Source organism: Mustela putorius, unplaced genomic scaffold (genome assembly GCF_011764305.1).
Source record: "Mustela putorius furo isolate JIRA1106 unplaced genomic scaffold, ASM1176430v1.1 tig00001012_pilon_pilon_pilon, whole genome shotgun sequence".
Lineage (NCBI taxonomy): Eukaryota > Metazoa > Chordata > Mammalia > Carnivora > Mustelidae > Mustela > Mustela putorius.
The window spans coordinates 1,734,145-1,760,655 of NW_025421531.1; the positions used below are offsets into that span (position 1 = coordinate 1,734,145).

General features: G+C 34.9%; 1 protein-coding gene across 1 annotated transcript in view; it reads left to right on the plus strand.

Moving 5' to 3' along the window:
• The first annotated feature begins 7,006 nt into the window (after window positions 1–7,006).
• ZBTB41 (zinc finger and BTB domain containing 41) overlaps window positions 7,007–26,511 on the plus strand; it is a 49,577-nt gene continuing 30,072 nt past the window's right edge. Inside the window, 7 exon segments of the mRNA XM_004756201.3 lie at window positions 7,007–7,159; window positions 7,838–8,323; window positions 8,325–9,093; window positions 16,752–16,959; window positions 17,846–17,915; window positions 20,064–20,211; window positions 23,748–23,877. Coding sequence (XP_004756258.2) covers window positions 7,970–8,323; window positions 8,325–9,093; window positions 16,752–16,959; window positions 17,846–17,915; window positions 20,064–20,211; window positions 23,748–23,877 — 1,679 coding nt within the window. The 5' untranslated portion in view covers window positions 7,007–7,159; window positions 7,838–7,969.

Consider the following 26,511-nt stretch of genomic DNA (forward strand, 5'->3'; position numbering starts at 1 on the left):
AATAGTGAAGAGTTTACTTCTTCCTTACCATTTGGATGCCTTTAGTTCTTTTTCTTGCCTGATTGCTATGGCCAGGACTTACAGTACTATGTTGAAGAAATGTGGTGAAACTGGATATCCTTGTCTTGTTTATGATCTTTGGGGGAAAACTCTCAGTTTTTCACCATTGAGGACAATGTTAACTGTGGGTTTTTCTTATATAGTGTTGATTATGTTAAGATACGTGCCCTCTAAACTTACTTTGTTGAGAGTTTTTAATCATGAATGGACATTATATTGTGTCCTTTGCTTTTTTTCTGCATCTATTAAAATGAACACATGGGATTTATCTTTTTCCTTTTTGATGTGATATATCGCATTGATTGATTTGCAAATATTGAACCCACCCTTGCATTTTGGAACTAAATCCCTCTTGATTGGGGTGAATTTTTTTTTAATGCATTGTTGGATAATTCCCATTTTTTCACTGTTACAACTAGAGTTGCTGTGAACTTTTATATATAAGACTTTATAGGTAGAATGCTTTTGTTTTTCTCAAATAAAGATGGAATCGCCAGCTTGTGTGGTTTGTGTAGGTTTAACATTGCTCAACTATTTCCAAAGAAAATGTTTTTATTTTCTTTAAGTTTTACATTCCAATGAGAAGTGTATGAGATTTCTGGTTGATCCACATCATCACCAACACTTGGTACCATCAGTCTTTACAAGGTTAGTTATTCTAATGAATATATAGTGGTATCTCACTGTGATTTTAATTAGCATCCTCTCTAAGATGCAGTGTAAAGATAAAAATAATCTTTCATGTTCTTATCTTCTTTCATGAAGTGTTTGTTCAAAGATTTTGTTCATTTGCTCATTTTATGTGTATTTCCTTTTCTCATTAGTTGCAAACATTCTTTTTTTTTTTTTAATTTTGGATATAAGTCCTTAATCAGGTATGTTTTTTAATATCTTCTATTCTGTGAATTGCCTTTTTATTTCCTTGTCTTTTGGGGGGAAAAAAACATTTAGTATTGATGAAATCCAATTTAATGATGTCTTTAAATCTACACACAAATTTGTGGACAATTGACATCTTCACAATATTGATTCTTCCAATCTATGAATATGGCCTCTATCTTCAATTATTAGGTTTTCTTTAATTTTTCTGAGGTATGTTTTAGGGGAAAGGCTCAGAAAACAATGGCCAATAGGTCAAATTCAGCTCATGGCTCTGTATGTTCCATGAGATAAGATTAAATTTTACATTTTAAAGAGTTGTCAAGAAAATAAGGAATAAAATGGGATAGAGATTATCTGTATCTTATAAGCCTAAGATATTTAATACATGGCCCTATACAGAAGTAAATTTGTCAGCCGTGTTGTAGAGAATTTTGTATAATGGTCTTGAACATAACTCACTAGATTAATTCCCAGGTATTTTATATTTTTAATGCTGTTGAAAAACATCTTTTTATCATTAAGTTTACTTAAAATGTTACATTCGTGGTACATGTTAGTTCAATGAATATTCAATAAATAAATGAATAAAAACATTTTCACTTTCTCACATAAACTTATGAAACAGTCTGTTAAAGGATATTGATTTAAGACCATGACAGATGAGCAAAAGGAAAACACAGGGAAGAGATTCTGGAGGGTGTAGGTTTCATTTCTTTTGTGGTTTTCAACTTTCGCTCTTTCCTCATGGGCTCTTTTTCCAACATCTACTTCCTCTGAACTTCTGACACCTTGGAGAAATGGCAGCTGGTGCTATATATTTGAGGAAATTTAAAAGGCATTATTTTTAAATTTTTTATTTCTTTATTATTCACTGCTGGTATATTGGTCAGGGTTCTCCAGAGAAATAGAAGCAATAAGATAAATGTTTTAAGAAATTGAAATGTTTTAAGAATTTGTGGACAATTGACATCTTCACAATATTGATTCTTCCAATCTATGAATATGGCCTCTATCTTCAAAACAGAGGATTATAGGGGAAGAGAGGGAAAAACAAAACAAAATGAAACCAGAAAGGGAGATAAACCATAAGAGACTCTTAATCATAGGTACAATGTGGAGGGAGGTGGGACATTAATTAATGATGGACATTAAAAGGGCATGTGATAAAATGAGTACTGGGTATTATATAACACTGATGAATCACTGATCTCTACCTCTCAAACCAGTGATATATGTTAATTAATTGAATTTAAATTTAAAAATAAATTGGATTCATGTTTGATTGTGGGTTTTGTTAAGTTTGAAACCCATAGGGCAGGCCTGTGAACTAGAAGGTCAGGTAAGAGTTGATGTTCCACTTGAGTCCAAATACCTCAGGGCAGTAGGCTGGAAACTTGAGCAGAGTTTCTATGTTGAAATCTCAGGGAAAATTGCTTCCTTTGGGAAAGCTCAGTCTTTGCTCACAAAGCCTTCAACTGATTAGATGAGGTCTAACAAAGATTCTTCCTTTGACCAAACTTTAATGAGGCTCCTCTAAGCTGTCCCTCAACAGGACCTGACTTTTGAGCTTCTGAGTTGATTTCCTCATTGTTCAATATTAGCAAGAACCCACTAACTAAGCTTAGCCAAAATCCCTCACTTTTACTGTCCACTATCTTTCTCATCCTCCATCACATCCCAAGTGATGACTGAACATGATGGCTTGCATTCAGCAAGATCCTGTCAGGTCTCTTTAGCCAAAATCCCCCCACTTAACCCTGAGGTTTCCTCCTAATAATTTTCCATCCACTGACATGCCATCTCCCTTAGCCTATAAATTCCTGCTATTCTTTGTATGTGAAATTAAGGCCAATATCTGTTTCCCACCACAAAGCCCCATGGAGGTAGATCTCCTAAATAAAGTCTGCATTACTGTTCTTTAACAAGTGTCAGTAATAATAGCTCTTTAACAGGCTCATCCACATTATGGAGGATATTTACTTTAAGTCTACTGAAATGAACATAAGTAACGTCTAAAAAATACCTGCACAACATCTAGAGGTGTATTTGACCAATTTGACTACATTGACAGATACGATCATCTCATATAGTATAATCTCTATACTCATCTCATATTCATATAGTATAATAACTATTTTATTTTCATATTAACTTTTGTTGTATAATTTTTTGTATTAATTAATAACACATCCATAGTTTTTTCCCTAAATGTCTAATCTTGTCTTCAGTAAATAATAATTTTATTTTTCCATTCCAAGCCTCATATCTTTTATTTCTTTTCCATGGTTATTTCTTCTGGGTAAAATCTCCATTAACATGTCAAATTAGGGGCACCAGGGTGGCTCAGTCATTAAGCATCTGCCTTCAGCTCAGGTCACGATTCTATGGTCCTGAGATTGAGCCCCGCATAGGGCTCCCTGCTAAGCTGGAGGCCTGTTTCTCCATCTCCCACTCCCTCTGCTTATGTTCCCTCTGTCACTGTGTCTCTGTCAAATAAATAAATAAAATCTTTTCTTTTAATGTCAAATTAGTGAAGACAAAAGGCATTCTTCGTGCATTCTCAATCTCTGTGGAAATCTTGACTTTTTTCTTTTGGTCAAGTATGGTATTTGCTGACTTTCCATTTATCGTACTGAGAAGATATTTTTATTTCTAGTTTGAGATTTTTTTAAAGTCAGGACTACATGTTTAATTTATTAAATATTTTTCTGCATCTGTTGAGTTGGTTTTTCTTTTATTCAGTTTATAAGAATTATATTAGTTCATTTCCAAATTTAAATAATTTGTGCATTCCTGTATTAAATCCAATTTTTAAAAAAGGTTTTATTTATTTACTTGACAGAGATCACAAGCAGGCAGAGAGGCAGGCAGAGAGAGGGGTAAGCAGGCTCCCCACTGAGCAGAGAGCCCGATGTGGGGCTTGATCCCAGGACCCTGAGATCATGACCTGAGCTGAAGGCAGAGGCTCAACCCACTGAGCCACCCAGGTGCCCCCTAAATCCTATTTAGTTGCATTGTAAACCTTTCTCCCTCCCACTCCCACTCCCCATACATATACACATAACACACATATAGAACACTTGGATTTGATTTTGTTTAAGACTTTTGCACCTAAATTTTGAGTGAGTTTCACTTGTAATTTTTACTTCCTGCAATGTCCTTCTCAGATTTTGGTATTATGATTATGCTGGCCTCGTAATGTAAGATATATATTGCTCCCTTCCTCTTTTTAAACGCATTTTTTGGAAGAGTTGTATAAAATTGGTAATATTTCTTCCTTAGGTGATAGAATTTATTATCTGGAGGACTTTTTATAATGAATTTACAAAAAATAAGATAGTTAAACTTTTATTTGATTCAATTTTGATAACTTGTTTTCCTAGGAATTTGTCTATTTTATATAAATTTTGAAATTTGTTGTTGTAATTTGTTTATAATACCTTCTTGTTATGTTTTTAATGTGACTAGAATCTGTAATAATGCCTTTTTTATACCTCATGTTGTTTGTTCCTTCTTTTGGTGTTGACTATTCTTTCTGGTAAATATATATCAATTATATAAAGTTAAGTTTTAGATTCTGAATAATTTGTCCATTTTATTTTATTGTATTTATTGGAATAACATGCTTATTCACTTTTAATAATTATAGGATGTGTAATGTCTTCCTCCTTTCTTTTTCTGGGGGAGGGGCATAGGGAGAGGGAGACAAACAGAATCCTAGCTGTGCGGGGAGGCTGATGCAAGGCTTGATCCCAAGAACTTGAGATCATGACCTGGGCTGAAATCAAGAGTCCAGTGCTCAGCTGACTGAGCTACCCAAGGGTCCCTGTCCTCCTCCTTCCTGATATAGGTATATGTGTGTACACACACACACACACACACACACACACACGATCCGTTTATAGATTTTTTTCCTGAAAGAACTGACATTTGGCTTTGCTGATCTGTAAGAGAATGCTTCCTTTCTTTTTCATTAATTCCTGACTTATTCTTTTTCTTGCTTTTCTTTGAAATATGTTGATAATTCCTTTATGGCTTAATACCTGATTTTTTTTTTTTTTTTACCTGATTGGTTTATATAAGTGCTCCATATGTATACTGTAACTGTTAGATGCCCTATTTCATGTGGGTCATTTAGGTCAATTTTGTTAATAATTTTTTAAAAAATGGTATAGCTCTTAGTAATTTTTATCTCCTGATCTAATTAGTTACTCTAAGTTAGTATATTAATCTAGATTTGCCTTTCTCATTTCAGTTCTGTCCATTTTTAAAGTACAGGTTGATATTTTGTTAGAGGATTACATCCATCATTTTAATTACTATTGCATTCAGTTATATTCTCTTTACGTTTCTAGGATTTGGCGATCCATCAAATAGATTTACAGCTCATTCAGTTAAGCATGCAGGGAATAACAGGTTAAAGACTAGCAAAGTACATCGGAACAGCTAAACTCTTTTACATATATAGATATTATTAATAATGGAATGTTTGGAATTTTTAAGGTATATTCTAAAGAACTCATCTAAATGTCACTTTGTTAACAGTGACAGTATGTGCATTCCACACGATTTACAAAACTATTAAAGAAAATAAACTCTTGGGTTTATATTTGTATTTTCTTTTTTCTTTAATAACCATATCTTCACAGAAATGTCTCAACTTTTCAAGTATTCTAATAGATCTTTCTTCTGTTGTCTCTCTTTCTTACATTTCAGTAAGGTTTTCTTTTTTCACTTCTTTGGCTATATTCATTTTCTACTTTGTTTTAACCTTTCTTCTGTTTTAATATAAGAATTCATAATTATACATTTCTATCTATGTTCTAAGTACTAGTATAATGATAGCTTTCATATCTAAGTTATTTTCTTAATCTGCTTGGTTATTTTTAATAATTTTTTTGTTCATTTTCCTTTCACTTTTTTTATTTTTAAAAATATTTTAAATACACTTATTTTGTTTTCTGTTTTTAAAAAATACAATATCTTCAGGCTTTGTATATCCGAAACCTATGGACATTGTTTTTATGTTCTTTTACTCTCTTATTTTTTATTTATTCACTTACTCTCATTTTAGACGGCTGGTTTTTGTGGGAATGAGTCACCCAGGTGATAGGCATCCGTGTCTGGAATTCGTATGAGTGCTTTTGCTGGGAATTTTCATTAAAAGTTTTAACTATTTTCAAATCAAAGAAAATTTGAGTCAGTCAAGTTTCCTCAAGTTTCCGTTTTCGTAGGAGAAATTTTCCACCCCCACAAGTTCTTCCACTGGGAGTGGTGGCCCTTCCAGATTCCCAGCTATACCTGTCGGGGAGAGGGGTGATGGCTGGAGTGGGTAACCAGTTTGGTTACCTATTCTATTTGGCCTCAGTCTCTTATTTGTCTTGCATCTGTAAAGTCACCTGACCCAGGACCTTGCTAGTAAAAATGTGGTGCTTAGAGCAGCAGTTATCAGCATCTCTTGGGACTCTGTAGAAATGCAAAATCTTAGGTACCGGCTTCAAAAGTTGTTCTTGTAGATTTTTCTTTTTGTTTTGGCTGCCCTTGCTGTCCTAACACGTACATTTTCCAATGTCTTCTGTGTACATTAAGAAGTTAAAAAATAATTTTAGGAGCAGCCACGTTAGCCATTTAAAGTAGAAACAAACAAACGAAAGGACATCGACATCTGTTCTTTACACGCAGTGTGTTTGCTAAGACGGGCTTAGGTCCCTTGGTGCGTGATCGATCACATGCTATTAAATATATCAGCGAGGATGAAATCCATTCGTGCTTTCGTGCGTCTGCCAGGTGCTACTAAACTCATAGGTCTCCCCACCCCATCCCCCGCCATTCCCCGGGGAGATTTCCTGCAAAGGTTCGTCTAGTTCAATCACAGTAGGCCACCAAACCACCGCGAAAACCCGGAGTAACGGATTTGGGGCGTAGCTAGGATCCCCTAGGGAGCAAGGAGAGCTTACAGAGCATGCGCAAAGCCGGGTGCGCACACATGCGCAGTGGTCCGCGCAGGGCCGCGCGCCGGTCTCTCCGAGAGGCTTGGAGCCTGCGCGCGGTTGACGTGTTCCGTGGCTGTGGAGGCGGCGAGGCTCTGGGAGGGGAAGGAGCAGAGGGAGGGAGGGTGAGGTGGGGGGCTGAACCCGGAAGTGGGTAGGCGCTGGAGCGAGCGCGCCGAGAGTGGAGCTCAGCGGCTGGGAGCCAGCGGGGGAGCCCTGGGTTCCCGGTAATGGATCTGTGGGGCGTTTGCCCAGGGAAACTGGGGTGGGAAGGGTAGCGGGTTCGCGTCGGCGAGTGCAGTCTTCGCTTGGGCAGGGCCCGGGAAGGTTCTTCTGCTTCCTTTCGTCGTCCCTGTGGTTGACCCTACTCCTCCTGCTCAGCGCCCCTCCTGGGGCCGTCTCCTGCGGGGTGGTTTTGGCCGTGGGAGGCTCTCGGTCCCTGAGGAGGTGTGCCTTGCCCGCCCTGGGAAAAGGCATGTTAATGGAGAGACGTGGATTTCGCGGCCGCGACGGCCTTATTGTCACCAACCCAGCGCCCCTAAGCATGAATGTAGCGCGCCTCAACCTGCACCCTCAGCGATCTTGGAGGGGGTCCTTTCCTTTTTTGCCCCCCTTTTTCCCACCCCGTTCGTGAATCAGGCCTGAAAGGTGTGCCCCGGCTTCCTTTAAAATTATTCTTTTGTTGGCTGTCTTTTATAACCCGGCCCTCCTTGTTCTCCACCCTAAAATCTGAGCCACGAATGAGTAGAACGTGTGACTTTATCCTAATTTAGTTCTGATTTAGAAAGGGTTAGCAGACGAATGCCGCGAATAATTTAGGATTGCTTTGCCATGGAGTTTTGTGGGTTTTTTTTTTTTTGTTTTGTTTTGTTTTTTTTTTTTACGTGGTTGTTACTCTTTTGCAGACCATGAAATCCTCGGGCACGCCCCTCCAGAAGCTGTTAACCAAGACAATCTAGTTTTTTGTTTTTTGTTTTTTTAAAATAAATCCTTTAAGACACTTATGAAGTTTCTTGTTCTGAAATTGTTGTACTGCAATGAAGAAAAGGAGAAAGGTTACTTCAAATCTTGACGAGAAGATCCATCTAGGCTATCGCAAAGATTCTTCAGAAGGCAATGTTGCAGTGGAGTGTGACGAAGTAACCTATACTCATTCCACAGAGAGACCAACTCCTGAAGCTCTTCACTGTTACCAGGAACTTCCTCCCTCTCCAGATCAGAGAAAACTTTTGAGTTCTTTGCAGTATAACAAGAATTTGCTGAAGTATTTAAATGATGACAGGCAGAAGCAACCATCTTTCTGTGACTTACTTATCATAGTAGAAGGAAAAGAATTCAGTGCCCATAAAGTTGTTGTTGCTGTTGGCAGTAGTTATTTCCATGCCTGTTTGAGAGCAAAATCCAAGCACTGATGTTGTCACCCTGGATCACGTAACACACTCAGTTTTTCAGCATTTGCTTGAATTTCTTTACACATCAGAATTTTTTGTGTACAAATATGAAATACCCCTTGTTTTAGAGGCAGCAAAATTTCTGGACATTATAGATGCAGTTAAGTTGCTAAATAATGAAAATGTTGCCACTTTTCAGTCTGAGCTGGCTGAAAAGTCATCACCAGAAGAAACACTAAGTGAATTAGCTGGAAGACTATCAAATAATCATCAGTGTAAATTCTGTAGTAGACATTTTTGTTATAAAAAGTCTTTAGAGAATCATTTAGCTAAAACTCATAGATCCCTTTTATTAGGGAAAAAACATGGGTTAAAAATGCTGGAGAGAAGTTTTTCCACAAGAAGATCGAAAAGGAATCGCAAGTGTCCTGTTAAGTTTGATGACACCAGTGATGATGAACAAGAAAGTGCTGATGGGTCAGACAATTTGAATCAAGAAAATTTTGATAAGGAAAAGTCAGACAGAAATGATTCCGAGGACCCTGGAAGTGAATATAATGCTGAAGAAGATGAACTAGAGGAGGAAATGTCAGATGAATACTCTGACATTGAAGAACAAAGTGAAAAAGATCATAATGATGCAGAAGAAGAACCTGAAGCTGGTGATTCTGTAGGAAATATTCATGAGGGGTTAACTCCTGTAGTCATTCAGAACAGTAACAAAAAGATATTGCAATGTCCTAAATGTGATAAAACATTTGACCGCATAGGTAAGAAAAGAAAGCTTGTTTTCTGTCTCTAATAACTTTTCCTGATATTTTAAAGGTAATAATGAAAAACTAAACTTTGAGGTAACTTTTGAAAGGAATGCTTAACTAGGGTAGGTATTTGGTAGTCAATACATATTATAACCTGTTTTTTTAAAATTGTTTTGATTCAGGAATTTATTTTTTTAAATTAGCTTTTATTTTCTCTACCCCATGTCCCATTAAAAGGTGACAGATCATTAGTTCAGGTATTTGGTATGAAAAAACTCCAATTTTGAATGAATGTAATAATTATGAATGTAATGTTTTGATTTATATGTTGATTTAATTTCATAGATAAGTGCTATTTTTGAGTGATAGAAAATTGAATTCGATTATATTACTCAATTTAATGATTTGTGTACTAATTCCCTTGAACCTGGCTGTGTTTGAATTAGAAAAACACAGTCTCTTCTATAGAATCTAGTACTATACAGAATTGGAATGTTTCACAGTTTAGCCTTGTAGTTAAGAATAAAACTGAATTGGATATAATTTATTCTGTAGGTAGAGACTTTAGGAAATGTGTTGACTAGTAGTAGTCATTGGTAATTATAATTAATAAATAGACTTTTCTTTTATTAGAAAAGTATATGCAGGCAATGTGGTCTATAACCTTAAGTTAAAAATATGTCAGTGAACATATAATTTCAAGAGGTCTAGTATTTGCTAGTAAAATAATTTTTAGAGGTGTTTTACATGAGGAGTTCTAATGTGAATTTTAAATTGCAGCAATTAAGCTGTTTCTATATAAATCAAAGTTATGAAATTATGAAATATATTCCACCACATACAATGTTAAAAGGAACATTTAAGCGCAGTTTGACCTTGTAACATTATTATGCAGTTTAATATATCCCCATGTATTTTGCAGTGTTGAGTTACTTATGTTAATTGGTTTAGGTAGAAATTGATTTAATAAGATACTGGTAATCATTTGCTCTCAAAATATAGGACAGTACACACTACAGCATAAGTGGTAACCGCTTTTTGCTTTTTATTGTGCCTTGGAATCTCCAAATTAGAATTTTTGACAGTCCAATTTAATAATTACTTATCACTGTTTTTACTGTGTTTGAGACTCAAACATGAGTCAAATAACTTTTTATGAGTAATTCAATTGGAAGAGCAGAGGAATACAAGGAACTTGCTAAACTCAGACTGGATAAATACTTTCTCTCATAGAGCTGAAACAAGTACTGTGAGAAGAGAATATTTTTGGATTCAGACACCTGAGAGCACATTATCTTTTCAATAGGTTCTGCTTCTTTGACTTTATATTCCTAATACATGCCTCCTCTGTTCTGCCTTAACTTGGCCTAATTTGTCTTGAGATGAATGAACGGGTCAAGGCACAAATGGCATTGTAGGCCCAACACTTAAGATTTCTGAACTGTCCTGTTGAACACTAGGGCTGTGAGATACTTTAAGAGAGAGGATTTCTTTTTCAAGTAAGACTGGAAAAATTATATACTATAATCCATAGTCTATAATAACTGTCAAATTCTCTAGTAAAGAAACTTGGCATTTACTCAAATAATTTTATCATAAGACCCTTCTGTGGTACTTCTTTAATGTCCAAAAAACCACCACAGCTCTTTGCACACAATTTAGGAAAACACTGCGCAAGATTAAGTTCCTGATATACTAAGAGGAAGGTGTTTTGCAGTATCTTTAACCAAGATTGTGAGAATCAATAGGTCACATTGTAGACTTACCTGCAGCCTACCTTTCTGAATGCATTGGACGTTACACCCCTCTTGTATCCACCCATCTCTTTTGCTTAAGTCTCACACAGGGCTGTTTGCTTTTCAAAACCCAGGACTGAGAGAGAGAGAGGGGAAGATTGAAAGTGAGATTATATCATACTGGGTAAAAAAAAACCATGAGCTATAGTGATTTCAGACCATCTGCATTTTTTAATCCAGGTTTTGGGCAGGTTACTTAACCTGTCTGTATTTTTGTTTTCCTCATAGGTAGAGTGGGATGATGCTAATGTAATGCTAAGGGTACCATCTCATGGAGGTTGTTATGAGAATTAAATGGGGTAGTCTTGTGAATCACTCAAAATACTGTGTGAAATTTAGGTGTTCAAGGAATATTAGCTGCTCTTATTGTTAATTAATTGAATATAGTTATTGAGTCGCTCTAATATCAATAAATAGATGGGAAGTTACATTTTCTGTGTTCTCAAGAATGTTCAAGTTTAATGAGTACATGCAAAAACACAATCATATTTCAGTGAAGGTAATCTTACCAGAAAAAGTACAAAGGACTGAAGGAATCAGTAAAGATTTCATAGAGCAGGTAGCATTAGAGCTTAGAAATAAAGAATAGGGAAGAATTTATATGGCAAAAGGACCAACATGTGCAAAGACATCATCAAGGTATGTTGTAATCTGGAAATTGCTGAAGGGTGATTTCAAGATGCATAAGGAGGTAAAATGAAAATGATAGATGAAGATTGGCACCTAAGCAGAGGTCAAATTTTGCATGTTTTTTTATGCTGTAAAGAATATTCAGATTCTATCCAGTGAGTGGTAGAAAAACTTGGACAAAGGAAATGGCAGCCTATTGAAGTTTTAGGAAGGTCATGCTGGCTTCAGCACAGAGAATGAAATTAGAAAGGACCAGGAGGATATTGTAGGCTTGGACTAGTTAGATGAGTAGCACTGAGAATGGGCTGTGGGACTAGGGTAGATCAGAGAGTTGCACTGAATATAGACTAAGTGGACTGGGTGATGGATAGAATGTAAATGTGGAAGGAGAGGATCCGTGTTTCTTAAATGTCCTCCTTTCTCATCTCCATCAGAAGTCTGTTTATTTAAAAACAAAACACAGTTCAAGGACCATTTTCCAGTAAGCCTTATAGCATCCATATTCCTATCATATGATTTAAACACGCCTACCTAGATTTTTGGTTATTTATTTCTCATTAGATTTTAAGCCTGAAAATTTTGTGTCTTCTGGTTACTGTCCTTTCTTGATGCTCTAGGTCATTTCACATATTAAGTTTTCATTCAGTAAGCTCCTGTTCAAGTGAACAAAATTGAAAGGTTGGTGTCTGACTTAACTTGGACTTTTAAGAAGCCAGTTGGGCTTCTTTATGAGCTTCTAACTTTGGTGTCTTGGAGTAGGTTATGAGAATTAATGAATAAGCTATGAGACCTGCTGGAACCATTAGCTCCACAATTTGTAGTCGACTAATTTGATTCCATTACTTTGGATCTTTTATCCTTTCTGATGTTTTTAATAGTTGCTTGGAGTGGGACTCCACATCTAGTTACATTTTTCCTAAGGCTACCAGCTGTCTTCCTCTCTGTGTATTCTCATGTAAAAAAAAAGTCCTTTGACCTTTCCCCTTAAGGTTAAAGTGGGTGAAAAAACCTAGTGGGTGAAAAGGCAAAAATAGGGAAAAGATGACAGATGGGGTAAGAGAGAAAATTTGGATAATTTATCTTTTTTATTGTTCCTACTGGGAACTAAAATCTTTCCTTGGATTAAATTTATAATCTCTTCTAGAGGTAGAACATGCTTTATAGCTTTTTTAAAAAATGTGACTCTCTAGACCAACCTGACAGAGATTCCACTTTGTTCTTCATAGAGAAGAGTTATATAACAGTGACACAGTTCTTTAAGGTTAAGTATTTTAGTTAAGTATTCTTTAGAGTATGCCATATGAATAAATTCAAGGAATAATAGAAGATTTAGCAATAGCAAATAAATAACGAGCTAATTTGACAATGTTTCTCTTTGTAAAAACTGCTCATGAAATCTGACAATGGTAATTTTGCATAACCCACAGTGGGGGGCGGATAATAAATTCTTAAGTACAAGGTCAAGTGTTTTCATGTGAAAATTTCTTTATTTTGGGATGCAATTCATATTGGGATTCATTTCAGAAAAATTCTGTGGATGAAATTTGTTAGTATTATGCATTTTCTTTTGGTGATCAAGAATGGTTGGATATAATGTATTATTCTCTGAAGGAATACTATTTTTTATTGAAAGTTTATTTGAAATGCACGTTTTGACTTACTGTTGAATCCCCCTGCACCCCATAAAAAATAGAAGAAACAGATTTAGATGTTGGCTGTATTTATGCTGAGTACCTCCCATTCTGCTACCAATTTTTTTAAACATGAAATTTCTTTAGAGATTACAATTCTTCCACAGTGTTTCCACAGAAGTTGTGTCTCTTCTGTTGTTAAGAAAATCAAATCCATATAGATAACTGGCCTTGCAATGCTTATGTGCATAAAACTGAATTAATAACTTAAAAGAGTTTTTTCACCTTAGAGATTCTTAATGTCATAATCAGTCATTCAGTTTTATGTTATTTTCATTGATCTCTTTGGACTCTGCTGAATTTATTGAATTTTAAAAAATTTTTGTCTCTTCTGATTTAAATTGTTTTTCTTGGTTGAATCTTAAGTCTACTTGTCTGTAGGAGAATAGAAGTTGAATAGTTAAAATTGCTTTTGATTTTTAATTTAACTGTCATTTTGATGGTTTTACTATTCAACTACTTGTATCTTAATTTGTATTTGCAACCAAGAAAGAATTTATTTAATTAAAGGGAAAATGTTACTAATGATAATCTTTTCAGCAAAGACATTTTTATAAAAATTACAAAATTTGGTGAAATATTTTTCTTACTTTTCTTATAATTTAAGATTTTATTAGGTTGCTCTTTTGTTCACTTGGGTATAAAAATGAGATTTAAGCATTAGATGGTTGGTTTTCTTTTAACTAAACGTGCACAGTTAATGCCCAGTTAAGAGTGGGCCTAGTCTAAAAAAAAATAGTTCAAGTTAATCACTTAAAATCACACACACACACACAATATATATATATATATACACACACACTCTTGATTTGCTTATACTTTTTTTAACCACAAATATGTGTCACTTGCATAATTTGAAATTTAATAAAAATGAAATGTGGAGACTTTCACAATCAAGGAAAACTTTTTAATTGTATGCAAAGACCTCAATCTTTTTGAAATTAAAATTGGGATTTTAATACATATTAATAATGTTTAAATTCTATACTTTATATTTAATTGATTTGTAATAAAGGTTAAGGAATCTAACACATACATGCCATATTATGATAATAGAAAATGAATAAAGTCAACTCCCAAAGAAATATTTTCCCAAAGAAAATATTTTCACTTGAGAAAGATTATTATAACAATAATGGTCTGGTTAAACCCTGCAAAAAGTAATATAAATCAGTGTTTTGGATAGTTCAAGGTCAGAGATGCATATTTTATTATATAACATACATATTTACACATGTGCTCATACATAAATTGAAGCAAAAAACTGCACAAAATTAATGTGAATACAGGCTCCCCACTGAGCAGAGAGCCCAATGCAGGACTCCCATCTCAGGACCCTGAGATCATGACCTGAGCGGAAGGCAGAGGCTTAACCCACTGAGCCACCCAGGGGCCCCGAAAAATGAAGTTCTTCCAGTGTTCTCAGAGAGTTGAAACTCCACTTTGATCTATTACAATGTATATTCATTAATCAGTTTTATCCAAGTTTATATTTGAAGTATACCTACATGTCTGCACTGTGACTAGTAACCACAAAATAATAGTACTAAATGACAAATATTTCTTAGAGCTTACTACGTGCTGGAGTGTCTTAAGCATTGTATGTATAATAACTCGTACTTCTTACAACCCCATGCAGTATTACTAAATTCAGAGAGGTTAAATTGTTAGCTTAATTAAGATCACACAGCTAATTTAACAAGTGACCAAACATTGAGTTTTCTGACTATATGTATGTAAATAATGCATCAACCATCATCTCTGTGGTCTATACATAAATACCTAATGAATTTTTCATCATACTTCTGTTTTTCTTTGCCTGTAATTGTCAGCCTTCCCCCCTCCCTTGAGGAAAATATTTTGTTTCCCTTTCTTGCCTATTCTTTATGTAAGTGTAGTGGAATTAATTTTTAGGTAATATACTATGTGTTAATTAAATTTGATCATACATAGATGTATGTAATAGATTGGTGAACTTAATTTATTTTACTAAGTAGAAAAATAATTGTGATTACCTTTTTTCTTCAGTGGTCTGGAATTTTTTTTTTTTCTAATTTCCATGCTATATATAGAATTTTTTCTAAGTGTATGAAATCCTGCTACACTTTTTACATTAGCTTTGGCCTGAAGAAAAACTTAAACATTTATTTTTCAGAGCATAGCTAAGCTTTTAATTGAAAACTACTGTTCTTTAGTGCTAATATTTTTTTTCTTATTTTTCTTGCTTTTCGCTCAGAAGTATCCTTCATTGAAATTTCTACTTTAAACTGCTAGATGTGCACATTCACAGCTTTGATTCCAAAGTAATAATAGCAAACATTAAGTGATAGTTTATAATGTGTCAGACACTGTTAGAAGTGTTTTTGGTTTTTTTTTTTAGAAGTGCTTTAATGTGTATTGATTCATTTATTCCTATAACAGTCCTATGAAGTACATATTTTCATTTCATATTTTCACTTGAGAAAGATTTTAGGTCATAGAAAGGTTATTTGTCCAGGATCCCACAGCCCATTATTAGCATTTATAAGTGCCAGCATTTATATCTAGGTACATGGACCCAGGGTCTGTGCCCTTACCTATTTCCATTCTAAATAATGATCTGAAAAAATTGTAGTCTAAATAAGAAAATAAATAAAAATTAAGTCAATTTTTACTTAATTTTTTATTGTAACTTTTTTCCCTGGAAAGCCCATGTTAAAATTTCTTTATTTTTTTTCCCGCCTTGCTGGAGAAACCTGTAACATTTGTATAGGATCTAGATATGTATTCAGAATATAATACAAATATCACATTAATATAACTGTGGGTGTCTATGCATTATACCAGTTCATCATTTCCTTTTCCTGCTTTCTTTGATGCTGCCCGTATATGTTGGATTTAGCAGTGTAATGTTAAGCATGCACCAAGTACAGGTGATTTACTTGTTTCCTAATATCTTACAAGTTGGAGAGATTTTATATGAATATGCTGTAGTGAAGTATAGGTTTTGTTGAGTATTCTAGATATGTGGTACCATTTCCAGATTACTTTCTGTAGGAAGATAGATAAAACATACATATAATATACATAAGTATATTATTTTGCCTTTTTAAGGTATTTTTGGAAGGACCGTCAAATCTGAAAATTTCTTTCAATTCATGCATATACATAGTAAAAGTGAAGTATAAAAATAGTAAGTCTTAAGTGATGCGTAGAACTTTTAGTGAAGGTTAATTTTAAATTAAAAAATACATATATTTTAAAGTTTTATTTACATTCGGAGAATTTGCCAACAGAATTTTAAGCAAATTTACCCAAAGTCTTGATTTTTAAAATGTGTAAACATGAATAACTGGATTTTTTTAATGCCCCAAGTTTTCAAGGAAATCAGTGAGATCAAAATATTAAGTCTTGATGTTTATCAGAGATACATATTTAGATAAACTTTTTCTACTTTTGTGTGTAGGTGGGTGTGTGTATTAAATGTGTTATTAATCATGAGATTTTATCCCACTGTCAAATTTCAGTCACTGTGTACTAAGTGTACTGAATTTAATTTTATCTCTTTTTATAGGGAAATATGAGAGCCACACACGTGTTCACACAGGTGAGAAGCCCTTTGAGTGTGATATTTGTCACCAGCGCTATTCGACAAAGTCTAACCTAACTGTTCACAGAAAGAAGCACAGTAATGAAACAGAATTTCATAAGAAGGAGCACAAGTGCCCTTACTGTAATAAACTTCATGCAAGCAAGAAGACTTTAGCCAAGCATGTTAAGAGGCAAGTATTATCTTGCTTCCATAATATACTTTATTGTGCCTTCCAATTTAAATATGGAGTAAGCCAAAAACATCTAAGGAGTGCTTGTCTCCAGTTCTTTCTTTGCTTAATATTTTGCAAACAATTTTGATTGCAAATATATTTCATCAAGAATTTATTAAGAACAGCAAATGTTTGTTTTTTTTTAAATGCCATTGAGATGGAGAATTTTTTATGTTGAAATGAGAATTACAGAAGTTTAAGGCAGCATTTTGGTTATCCTTTTTTATTTTGGGTTTTGACAAGTATATTTTCAGAGTACATGGTTTTAGAATCCTAGGAACCTTATTCCTCGTGCTCAACTTTGTCTTTAGTGTGTAAAAATTTGTGAAAGAAAGCATGTTTAGTACAGTATTGCATATTTAATTTTAAGAAAGGAAGTTTTTTGAAATGTGGGCCAAAAAAAAATCAAGTGATTATCTGTGAATAGCTAGGTTCCTGAATGTATGATTTTCTTTGACTATTTCTGCATAAATTTAGACATATACATTTTTTTTAATTTTTTATTTTTTATAAACATATATTTTTATCCCCAGGGGTACAGGTCTGTGAATCGCCAGGTTTACACACTTCACAGCACTCACCAAAGCACATACCCTCCCCAATGTCCATAACCCCACCCCCCTTCTCCCAACCCCTCTCCTCCCAGCAACCCTCAGTTTGTTTTGTGAGAAGACATATACATTTTTGAGTGTTAACAATACCTGTATTCTTAAGGTATTTACATGTGCCTGTCTCTTTATGAAAGAAATCAGCACCTGATTCTTATAATCACTGTTGACAGATCGTAAGGAATATGGACTTAACTAATACATTCTTTTCCTAATAGTCTTTTTTTTTTTTGTAGATTTCATCCTGAAAATGCTCAAGAATTTATTTCCATTAAGAAGACCAAGAGTGAAAGTTGGAAATGTGATGTAAGAGCTTTTCATTTGTAGTAGAAAACCAAAATAAATGTATTGTTACCTTTGGGGAAGGTAATTAGATTTTAGAGTAATACAAAACCTAACATATCTCACTTTTAGAATCATTTTTTTTTATACAAGGTTATCCTAATTTTTGTAAATTAAGCACCATAGAGGTTAGTTTTTAGATGGTGGACCTGATGGAAATCTTAATTTATATATATATATATATAACTATATAGTTATATATATATATAAACTGACATTAGTGTATAAGTAGGAGTTAAAATTTATGTTAGAATCCCTCCCCCGCCCCTACCCCCCGCTTCTGGTTATCTATCTCAAAACTTAGTGGTCTTTAACAACTGTTTTATTATATCCCACCATTTTATGGGTCAGTAATCTAAATTTGGAGCACAGCTTTAAGGCTGGGTAATTTTGTTCCACATGGTGTCAGCTGAAATCACTCAGTTGTTTTCGGCTGATACAGGTGATCTGGTTTGGTGTGGAGCCACTTCCAAGTGGCTCACTCACATGGCTGGAACTTGGTGTTGGCTGACAACCAGGAGCTCAGCAGGGACAGTTGGCTAGGGACCTTGATTCTTCTCTACAAGTAGTCTGCTCAAGAGGCTACTTAATCTTCTTTCTTTCATGGTAGCTAAGCTCCAAGAAGCATAAGTAAAAACTATCAGACTTTTAAAAAAAAAGATTTATTTATTTTTAGAGTGAGAACACATACCAGTAGTGGGGAAGGAGCAGAGGGGGGAGGGAGAGAATCTCAAGCAGACTTCCCACCAAGCATGGAGCCTGATGTGGGGCTCAATCCCATGACACGATAACCTGAGCCGAAATCAAGAGTCAGATGCTTAACCAGTTGAGGCACCGAAGCACCCCAAAACTATCGGATTTTTTAATGGCCTAGCTTCAAAAATTAGACAGCATCACTTTCAGCCCATTCTGTTGTTCAGACAAGTCACTATAGCCAGGTCAGATTTAAGGAGATGGGGATTAGTTTCTGTTTTTTCAGTAGTAGCAAAGAATTTTTACATAGCCTACCACACCCCCTAAAGTACTTTTTATAGGTACTATTGTTTGAATGTAGGTAAATATATAGGTATATAGGTAAATATTGTTTTGAGGGAGTCACAAGCTCTCACTTGTCTTCCTTATTTTCAGGCTTCAGTTTATGTATACAGCAAAATTACCACCATTTCTCTGATTTCAGCTTCTAGGGATTAAAGTTGATTATTAACTATTTGGATCTACATAAGTTGCTTTCTTCTCCTTGCTAAGCTTCATCATCCTCAGCTGTAAAATGATGACAATAATTATATCTACCTCATAGGATTATTGTGAGAATTAAGTAAAATAAACCATGAATTTTTTAGCATGGAGCCTGGTGTATAGTACATGCTCTATTACTGTATTATTGTGGCTGTCATTGTCATCCTAGCAGCCCGTTCTCCTCTCCCCCTTTTAATTAAAAAAAAAAAAAATTAAGACTTTATTTTTTTAGAACATTTAAGAGTTTTATAGCATATTTTTTTAGGAAAGTATAATGATTTTACATATGCCCCCTGTCTCCACAAATGCATAGCCACCCCCATTATCAGCATTCTCCCATCAGTATATCTGTTACAATGATGAACCTGCATTGACCTCCCCCTTTTTAAATCTCATGTCTGCCAGATTTCTTTAAAAAGCTGTATCTCTTACTTTTGACTACTTTAAGAGATAAATTCTAAAATTATTTTTCTGTGGTTTCTTATTCCTATTGCTAATTAAATATATGGCAACAATAAAATAAAGCATTTTATTCATGACATATAAGTGATTTAAAATATAAATTTAATGGATTTTAGAAACACTGACTAGAATTAAGATACTGAGATTACTGTGTAATCCTAGAAATTAGCCTGTTAGAAATGTATGGAGTTGAAATTCAGCTACCTTTAGTACAAATTTAAAATAACCCCACACTATAATTCCTCCAAGGCATTTTTTTCTGTACAATGAGAATTTGATTATACATTTGGTAACTTTTCTGTTGGAAGCAATTTCTCTTTAATACTTGAATTTATATGTTTATTTTACATCATGAGCGTGGTATTTTAATTTTTAATCCATGTTCCCTTACATTTTGTGTACATTTTATTTTAGATTTGTAAGAAATCTTTTACTCGAAGACCACACTTGGAGGAACATATGATTCTACATTCTCAAGATAAGCCTTTTAAGTGTACCTATTGTGAAGAACATTTCAAATCACGATTCGCAAGGTTAAAGCATCAAGAAAAGTTCCATCTGGGTAATATGCAAATTACTTTTCCTAAGAACAGTCATGGCAATTATTTTTTTAATTTTAAGATTTTATTAATTTTGCGGGAGGGAGAGGCAGAGGGCGAAGGAGACAATCTCAAGCAGACTCTGCATGCCTGACATGCGGCTCAGTTTCATAAATCCGAGATCATGACCTGAGCTGAAATCAAGAGTCAAGATCAATATCAACAGACTAAGCCACCCAGGCACCCCAGTCATAGTAATTATTGATTATCACATAATGCTCGAGGAGCCTGCTGCTATTGAACCACGTAGGAGAAGGAAGTCAGATAAATTGGGAGGAACACTGGTCTTGTTGCGTTCCTGCTAACTGACAACTAAATATGTTTAAGTTTATGTTTAAGTTCTGTTTTGGTGGCAGATGTGCCTGTGGTCATAAACTATTTTTATTCACAGTTGATTGTTGGATAGGTCTGTGAGTGCTTGAATAAGGCATTTTTGTTTTGGAAAAAACTCATTTCTCAGGAAATGAAATGAACCTAGTATATGCAGAATTCCGTATTGTGTTTGATGAAACCTCTGTCTAATGCTATGGCCACGGTGGAAACTTGTGTGCTAGATGGTAGTGTGTGCTAGATGGTAGTACAGTTAGGTACATTTATGACAGTTAATACTGATAAGGAATTACTCTAGTCCAAAGTAGAGGCTGTTTGCTTTGCAGCATTTGGTGGTATAGTGGTAAGCATAGCTGCCTTCCAAGCAGAAAGCAGCTTTTTGCCTGTCCTAGTCAATGTTTTTTTATTGACAACTTAGATAAAAATATATACTTTGTGCTTATGAAAAATTTGTGGATGATAGCTGGCAGGGGTAGTTGATATGGCAGGAAATAAAAATGTAAAAAAAATCTTGGGCTATAGAAAAGGTTAAAATAAATTAAGTTAAAATTAATTAAGAGTAAATACAAAGTCATAAACATGGGAATTATCTGACTTTTAGTCATTGAGGATTGCAGAACTATAAAACGGTACAGAAGTCGAACTCCTCTATAGATGGGCTTAAAAGCAGAAGGTTTTTAGGCACAATCTGAACCAAGAAAATTGCTGACAAAAACCACTATAGTTTTAAACTATATTAATAAAAATCTGTTGTTCAAAATCAGGGAGGTAATTATCTCACTGATTTTAATTTCATCTGGAATATTGCATTCATTTCTGAATACCACATTCAAGAGGGATATTGAGAAGTACATTCTCAAGAGGTGGGTAATTACGGTGACGTAGGGTCTTAAACTTATTTGAAAGAGCCTTGCAATAATTTGTCTGGGAAAGGTAGAACAATTGTGCTATAAGGAACCTTTAGTCTTTGCAATTTTATTATATGAGACATGTATGCGGGAAGAGTATTTTCTTAGTACTTTTTGATTGGCCTTTAGTAAGTTGTTCTATCAGAGTATTTCATCTTAGCATTTCTAAGAAGCCATCATATGAAGCAGTTTTTATACTAACTAGAACTGTACTTAGAGACATATTTATGATCGCATGTTCCATGTGAGAAATTTCTTTATACATTAGTTCTAGGAAAAAGAATTTCTTTTGGGGAATTGGGGGCTTCTTCCTTTTTGAGATGAAAACCATAGGTAATCTTTGTCTCTTGTTATAGAAACATGCAAAACATAGTAATTTTTATGGTTAACATAGTTGCTTCCACTTCCTTTTTCTGTTCCTGATTTTCTATTTCAACATTTGTTAAATGTATCATTTAGTAAATACATAGACATTATAAGACTATCAAGTGAATATCCTAAGGTATAAATTTAGTTTCAATTTAGAAATTTTATAAAGTATTGGAACTTATAAATTGAAGTGACTTATCTTGCACAATAGTTATTTTCCTATCAGTAAAATTATACAAGCAGATCCTTGAACTGATAGCAGTTAGAATTACTGAAGAAGGCATTCCTGAAAAGGTGGTTGAACTAGAACTATGTGCATATGTTTTATATATGTATACTATTTGTACATATATATATATAATATGTAGTATATACATTTTATGTATACATACATCACACCTCTATGCTTCTGTTTACTTGAATCACTGTATATTAGGTGAGTGGTTCATGTCTGAGGGCGGCCAAGAATCTGCATTTCTAACACGTTTGCAGGTGATGCTGATGCTGATGGTCGTGTATATTACTGTGTATTACAGACAGTGTAATTACTGCTGTTTGTATTACTGCTTTAGGTTATTCAAGGACATACATTCGGATTATATATTCTATAAATCAGAGGGAGAAATTTCTAAGAAATACAGTCTGAACAGTTAGGGTAGAAGAATATTTACTATATCTCTGTGTATAAGTATAAAAATCATAGTTGGCTTTAAAGTCAAATCTTCTAATTTTATCCTATTTAGAGGACATGAAAACTGATTTATTAATTTCTGAGCATAGCTTCATAAATACAAGTTCAAGGAGGTTTAACTGCATGCAAAACTGGGTATTTAATATAGGGGAAAGAACATCAGTATTTCCTTTGATGGACTGGTAGATAACTGAACATGAAAGAGAATGCTCCTTTCTTTACCCAGCTGGAGCCTTCAGGAATAGATACAATTATTTCACTGTTTGCCTAACATACACTTGCCATAATATACTCATCTCACTTTTATTTGCTTCATCTATTTATCTTTTAACTGTGCAAATACAGAATCTCTTTTTTTCCACCTTCTTGGAATTTTTTCTGGGGTGGGAGAGGGTTGTAAGAGGAGGTAGAGGGATTTTCCGTAGCACTCACTACTTTACTTAACCCGGTGCTAGATATGAATTAAGAATCAATAAATACTTCTTGAATTAGTTAATAAATGAATAAAGGGCTCAGACCTCATGGAAGATGAAATATTAGAGATTTTAAATGAGAATATGTTAAAGATACTTAATATATTTTGAGGTCATCTCTCAAAAATATGTTGAAACTCCCCCAAAACTACTGCGGCTACTGAACAATTCTGCTTATAGACATGCTTCTGAATTTCAGTCTCCAAATGCCATTTTCTTCCCGTTTTTCAGTTACGATTAATTTCTCATTAAAGTTCACAGTAGATCTACAATATTTTCAGTCTAGGCAACATCATTAAAAATTTGTGTTTTTGAGGAACAGCAGTTCATTTCCAGTTTATGAACTCTCTAAAGTCCTTTGTTTATTCTTCCAAAGTTTCTCAGTACCTTCTTTTCCCAGAAATCTGATATGTAACCTTTTTTACTTTGTTCCAGTCTGATTTCAAACTAGGAATTGGCCATTTCAGGTTATTGACCCATTAGATTATACAGCATTTATTATATTAGATGCCATACCCTAAACTCAGCTCTAGGCATACAGGTATGATTGTAACTTGACTTTTAGGAATAAACAATCTAAAGAGAAGAAAAAACTATTAAGTGAATAACTGCATTGTGTTATAATACATACATTTACAGTGGTAGATAAATATTCATAATATACCTATTTAATTTAATTTAGTATCTATTCTTTAAATTTTAAATATACACTTTTCTTTCCTTTTTAGGTCCTTTTCCATGTGATATATGTGGTCGCCAGTTTAATGACACTGGAAATTTGAAACGCCATATAGAATGTACCCACGGTGGAAAGAGAAAATGGACTTGCTTTATCTGTGGAAAATCAGTACGAGAAAGGTGAGGAATTATCTATACACCCAGAAAAATCCTGGTACCCGTTATATAGAAATAATTAATGAATATAGTTTATAAGGATCAGGGTAAGGCCAAATATACTTAAATTATACTTTAATTTGGAATTTAAGGACACAAGAAGAAATAACATAAAATGCTATAGAAGTTGGTATGAAAGGATATGCAGGTTTAGATGGTAAATTTTTTCTTTTTTTTAAAGATTTTATTAATTTATTTGACAGAGCAAGATCACTGTTAGGCAGAGAGACAGGCAGAGACAGAGGGAAGCAGGTTCCCTGCTGAGCAGAGAGCCTGATGCAGGGCTCTATTCCAGGACCCTGAGATCATGACCTGAGTCAAAGGCAGAGGCTTAACCAACTGAGCCACCTAGGTGCCCCTAGATGATACATTTCACATAGATATCACTTTGTCTCTTTCTGAAACCCCACTAAAACTACGTTAAAGGTTATTGACTGGTAGACTCACTTAAAAGACAGTAAGCTACAAAGACAGGGAGAACAGAACAGAAGTGTGACAAGAGTAACACAGATTGGAAGCTAGAAAGCAGATTGATCAGTGGAAACTGACTTAGCAGATCTAAGAAAATAAATCCTAAGGTGGCATTGGAGAAATCAAGAACATGGTTTACATCATAGAATCCACTAAAGGTATAGGAGTGGGCAATATCAGGTACATCTGGAACGAGGGCAAAGGAGAGGCAGAACAGGGAACACTAGAGTAAAAACTTCTTAGAAGTTAGATTATTTGGATTTTCTTCTGCCACCCATACAGGTCATTGCTGCTGAGCACCTACCCCTATCCCAACTTAAAAGATACAGTGTTGTTACATGATGAATGTATTCTGAATGCTGAAAGCAGTGAGTCCCAGGCCTTATCCCTGCTGAGATTTTGGATTTTAGATTTTAGCCCCCAGGCAGTAGATTAGAGAACAATTCCCTGACAATCTGAAAAACCAAAGGGCAAATATATTCCCTAACAAATAGTACACTCTGGTCACCTACTGTGAAGCCTAGTCATCAAGGCCCACTCCTGCATGCTCTTTTATTGTGCCGTCTGCATTTTAGTCTATCACACATAGTCACAGACAGATAGAAGAGTTAAACACAGAAGGAAAACATTTAACATGGAAGCTAGGTTCTAACATAGTCAGGAAGAAGAAGAAAAAAAAAAAAACCTTGAAGGAAACAGATTATTCAGAAAGAAGAAAACTTGCAAGAAAATACGTAAACAACTGGGCGCTTCATGAGAAAAATATTCATATTATGAATAGCCTTAGTTGAAGATCTAGAATCCATTCGACAAGAACAGGATGCTGTAACAGATCAGAGCTCTCTGACATTCAAGGCATAATAGACAAAGTGAAGACCTTAATGGATTGAAGAACAAAGAATTAAAGAACAAAGTTGAGGGAATCTCCCAAAAGATAAAGAACAAAAAGTTAAACAATTGTAAAATAAGGATTAGAGAACAGTCAAGAGGTCCAGAAAGAAAGAGCAAACAATGAAAATAGCAAGGGAAAAATCGTCACTGAATAATTCAAGATAATTTCCCAAAACTGAAGGATATGTGTTGCCAGACTAAAATTATCCATCAAATGCTTAGGGCATCAGATGAAAATAAACCTACTTCCAGATACATCACTGTGGTATTTCAGAACACTGGGGACAAAGTGAAGCTTCTATATGCTTCTAATTGTTCAGGGGAAAAAAGTTACATATACTGAGTTACGAATTAGAATTACTTAGACATCTCCCTGAACAGCAACACTAGAAATAAGATGATACAGTGTTACTTTGAAGATTTTCTTTTTTTTAATATTTTATTTATTTATTTGGTAGAGAGAGATCACAGGTAGGCAGAGAGGCAGGCAGAGAGAGAGGGGGAAGCAGACTCCCCACTGAGCAGAGAGCCGGATGTGGGGCCTGATCCCAGGATCCTGGGATCATCATGACCTGAGCCAAAGGCTGAGGCTTTAACCCACTGAACCACCCAGGCACCCCAACTTTGAAGATTCTTTTTTTTTTTTTTTTAAGATTTTATTTATTAATTTGACAGAGATCATAAGTAGGCAGAGAAGCAGGGGGAGAGAGGGTGGGGGTTAGGGAACAGGCTCCCTGCTGAGCAGAGAGCCTGATGCAATGTGGGGCTCAATCCCAGGACCCTGAGATCCTGACCTGAGCTGAAGGCAGGGGCTTTAACCCATGAGCCACTGAGGCACCCCCCCGAATTTGAAGATTCTTAAAGAAGCTTATTTCCAGCTAGAATTCTGTTCTTAGTCAAACTGACAATCAGGTCTGAGGATTATTAAGACATTTTTTGTGACATCAGAAAGTGGCCTTTGATGTATTCCTTCTCGTGAAGCAGCTGAATTCTCATTCACCAGAATGAGAACATAAACCGATGAAGAGGAAGACCAGGGCTTCAGGAGATAGAAATTCTAATCCTGAAAAGAGGCAAAGGGAATTCATAGGAGGATGGTGCATGAAGTTTCCAAGTTGTCAGATGGGCAACATGTGTAACAATGGGAAGTCAGCCCACACTTGTAGTAGTAATGCCATGGGACAGACTGAAGTTGTCATTGCTAAGATCCCTGCTGGCATGTGCCTCTTTTAAATA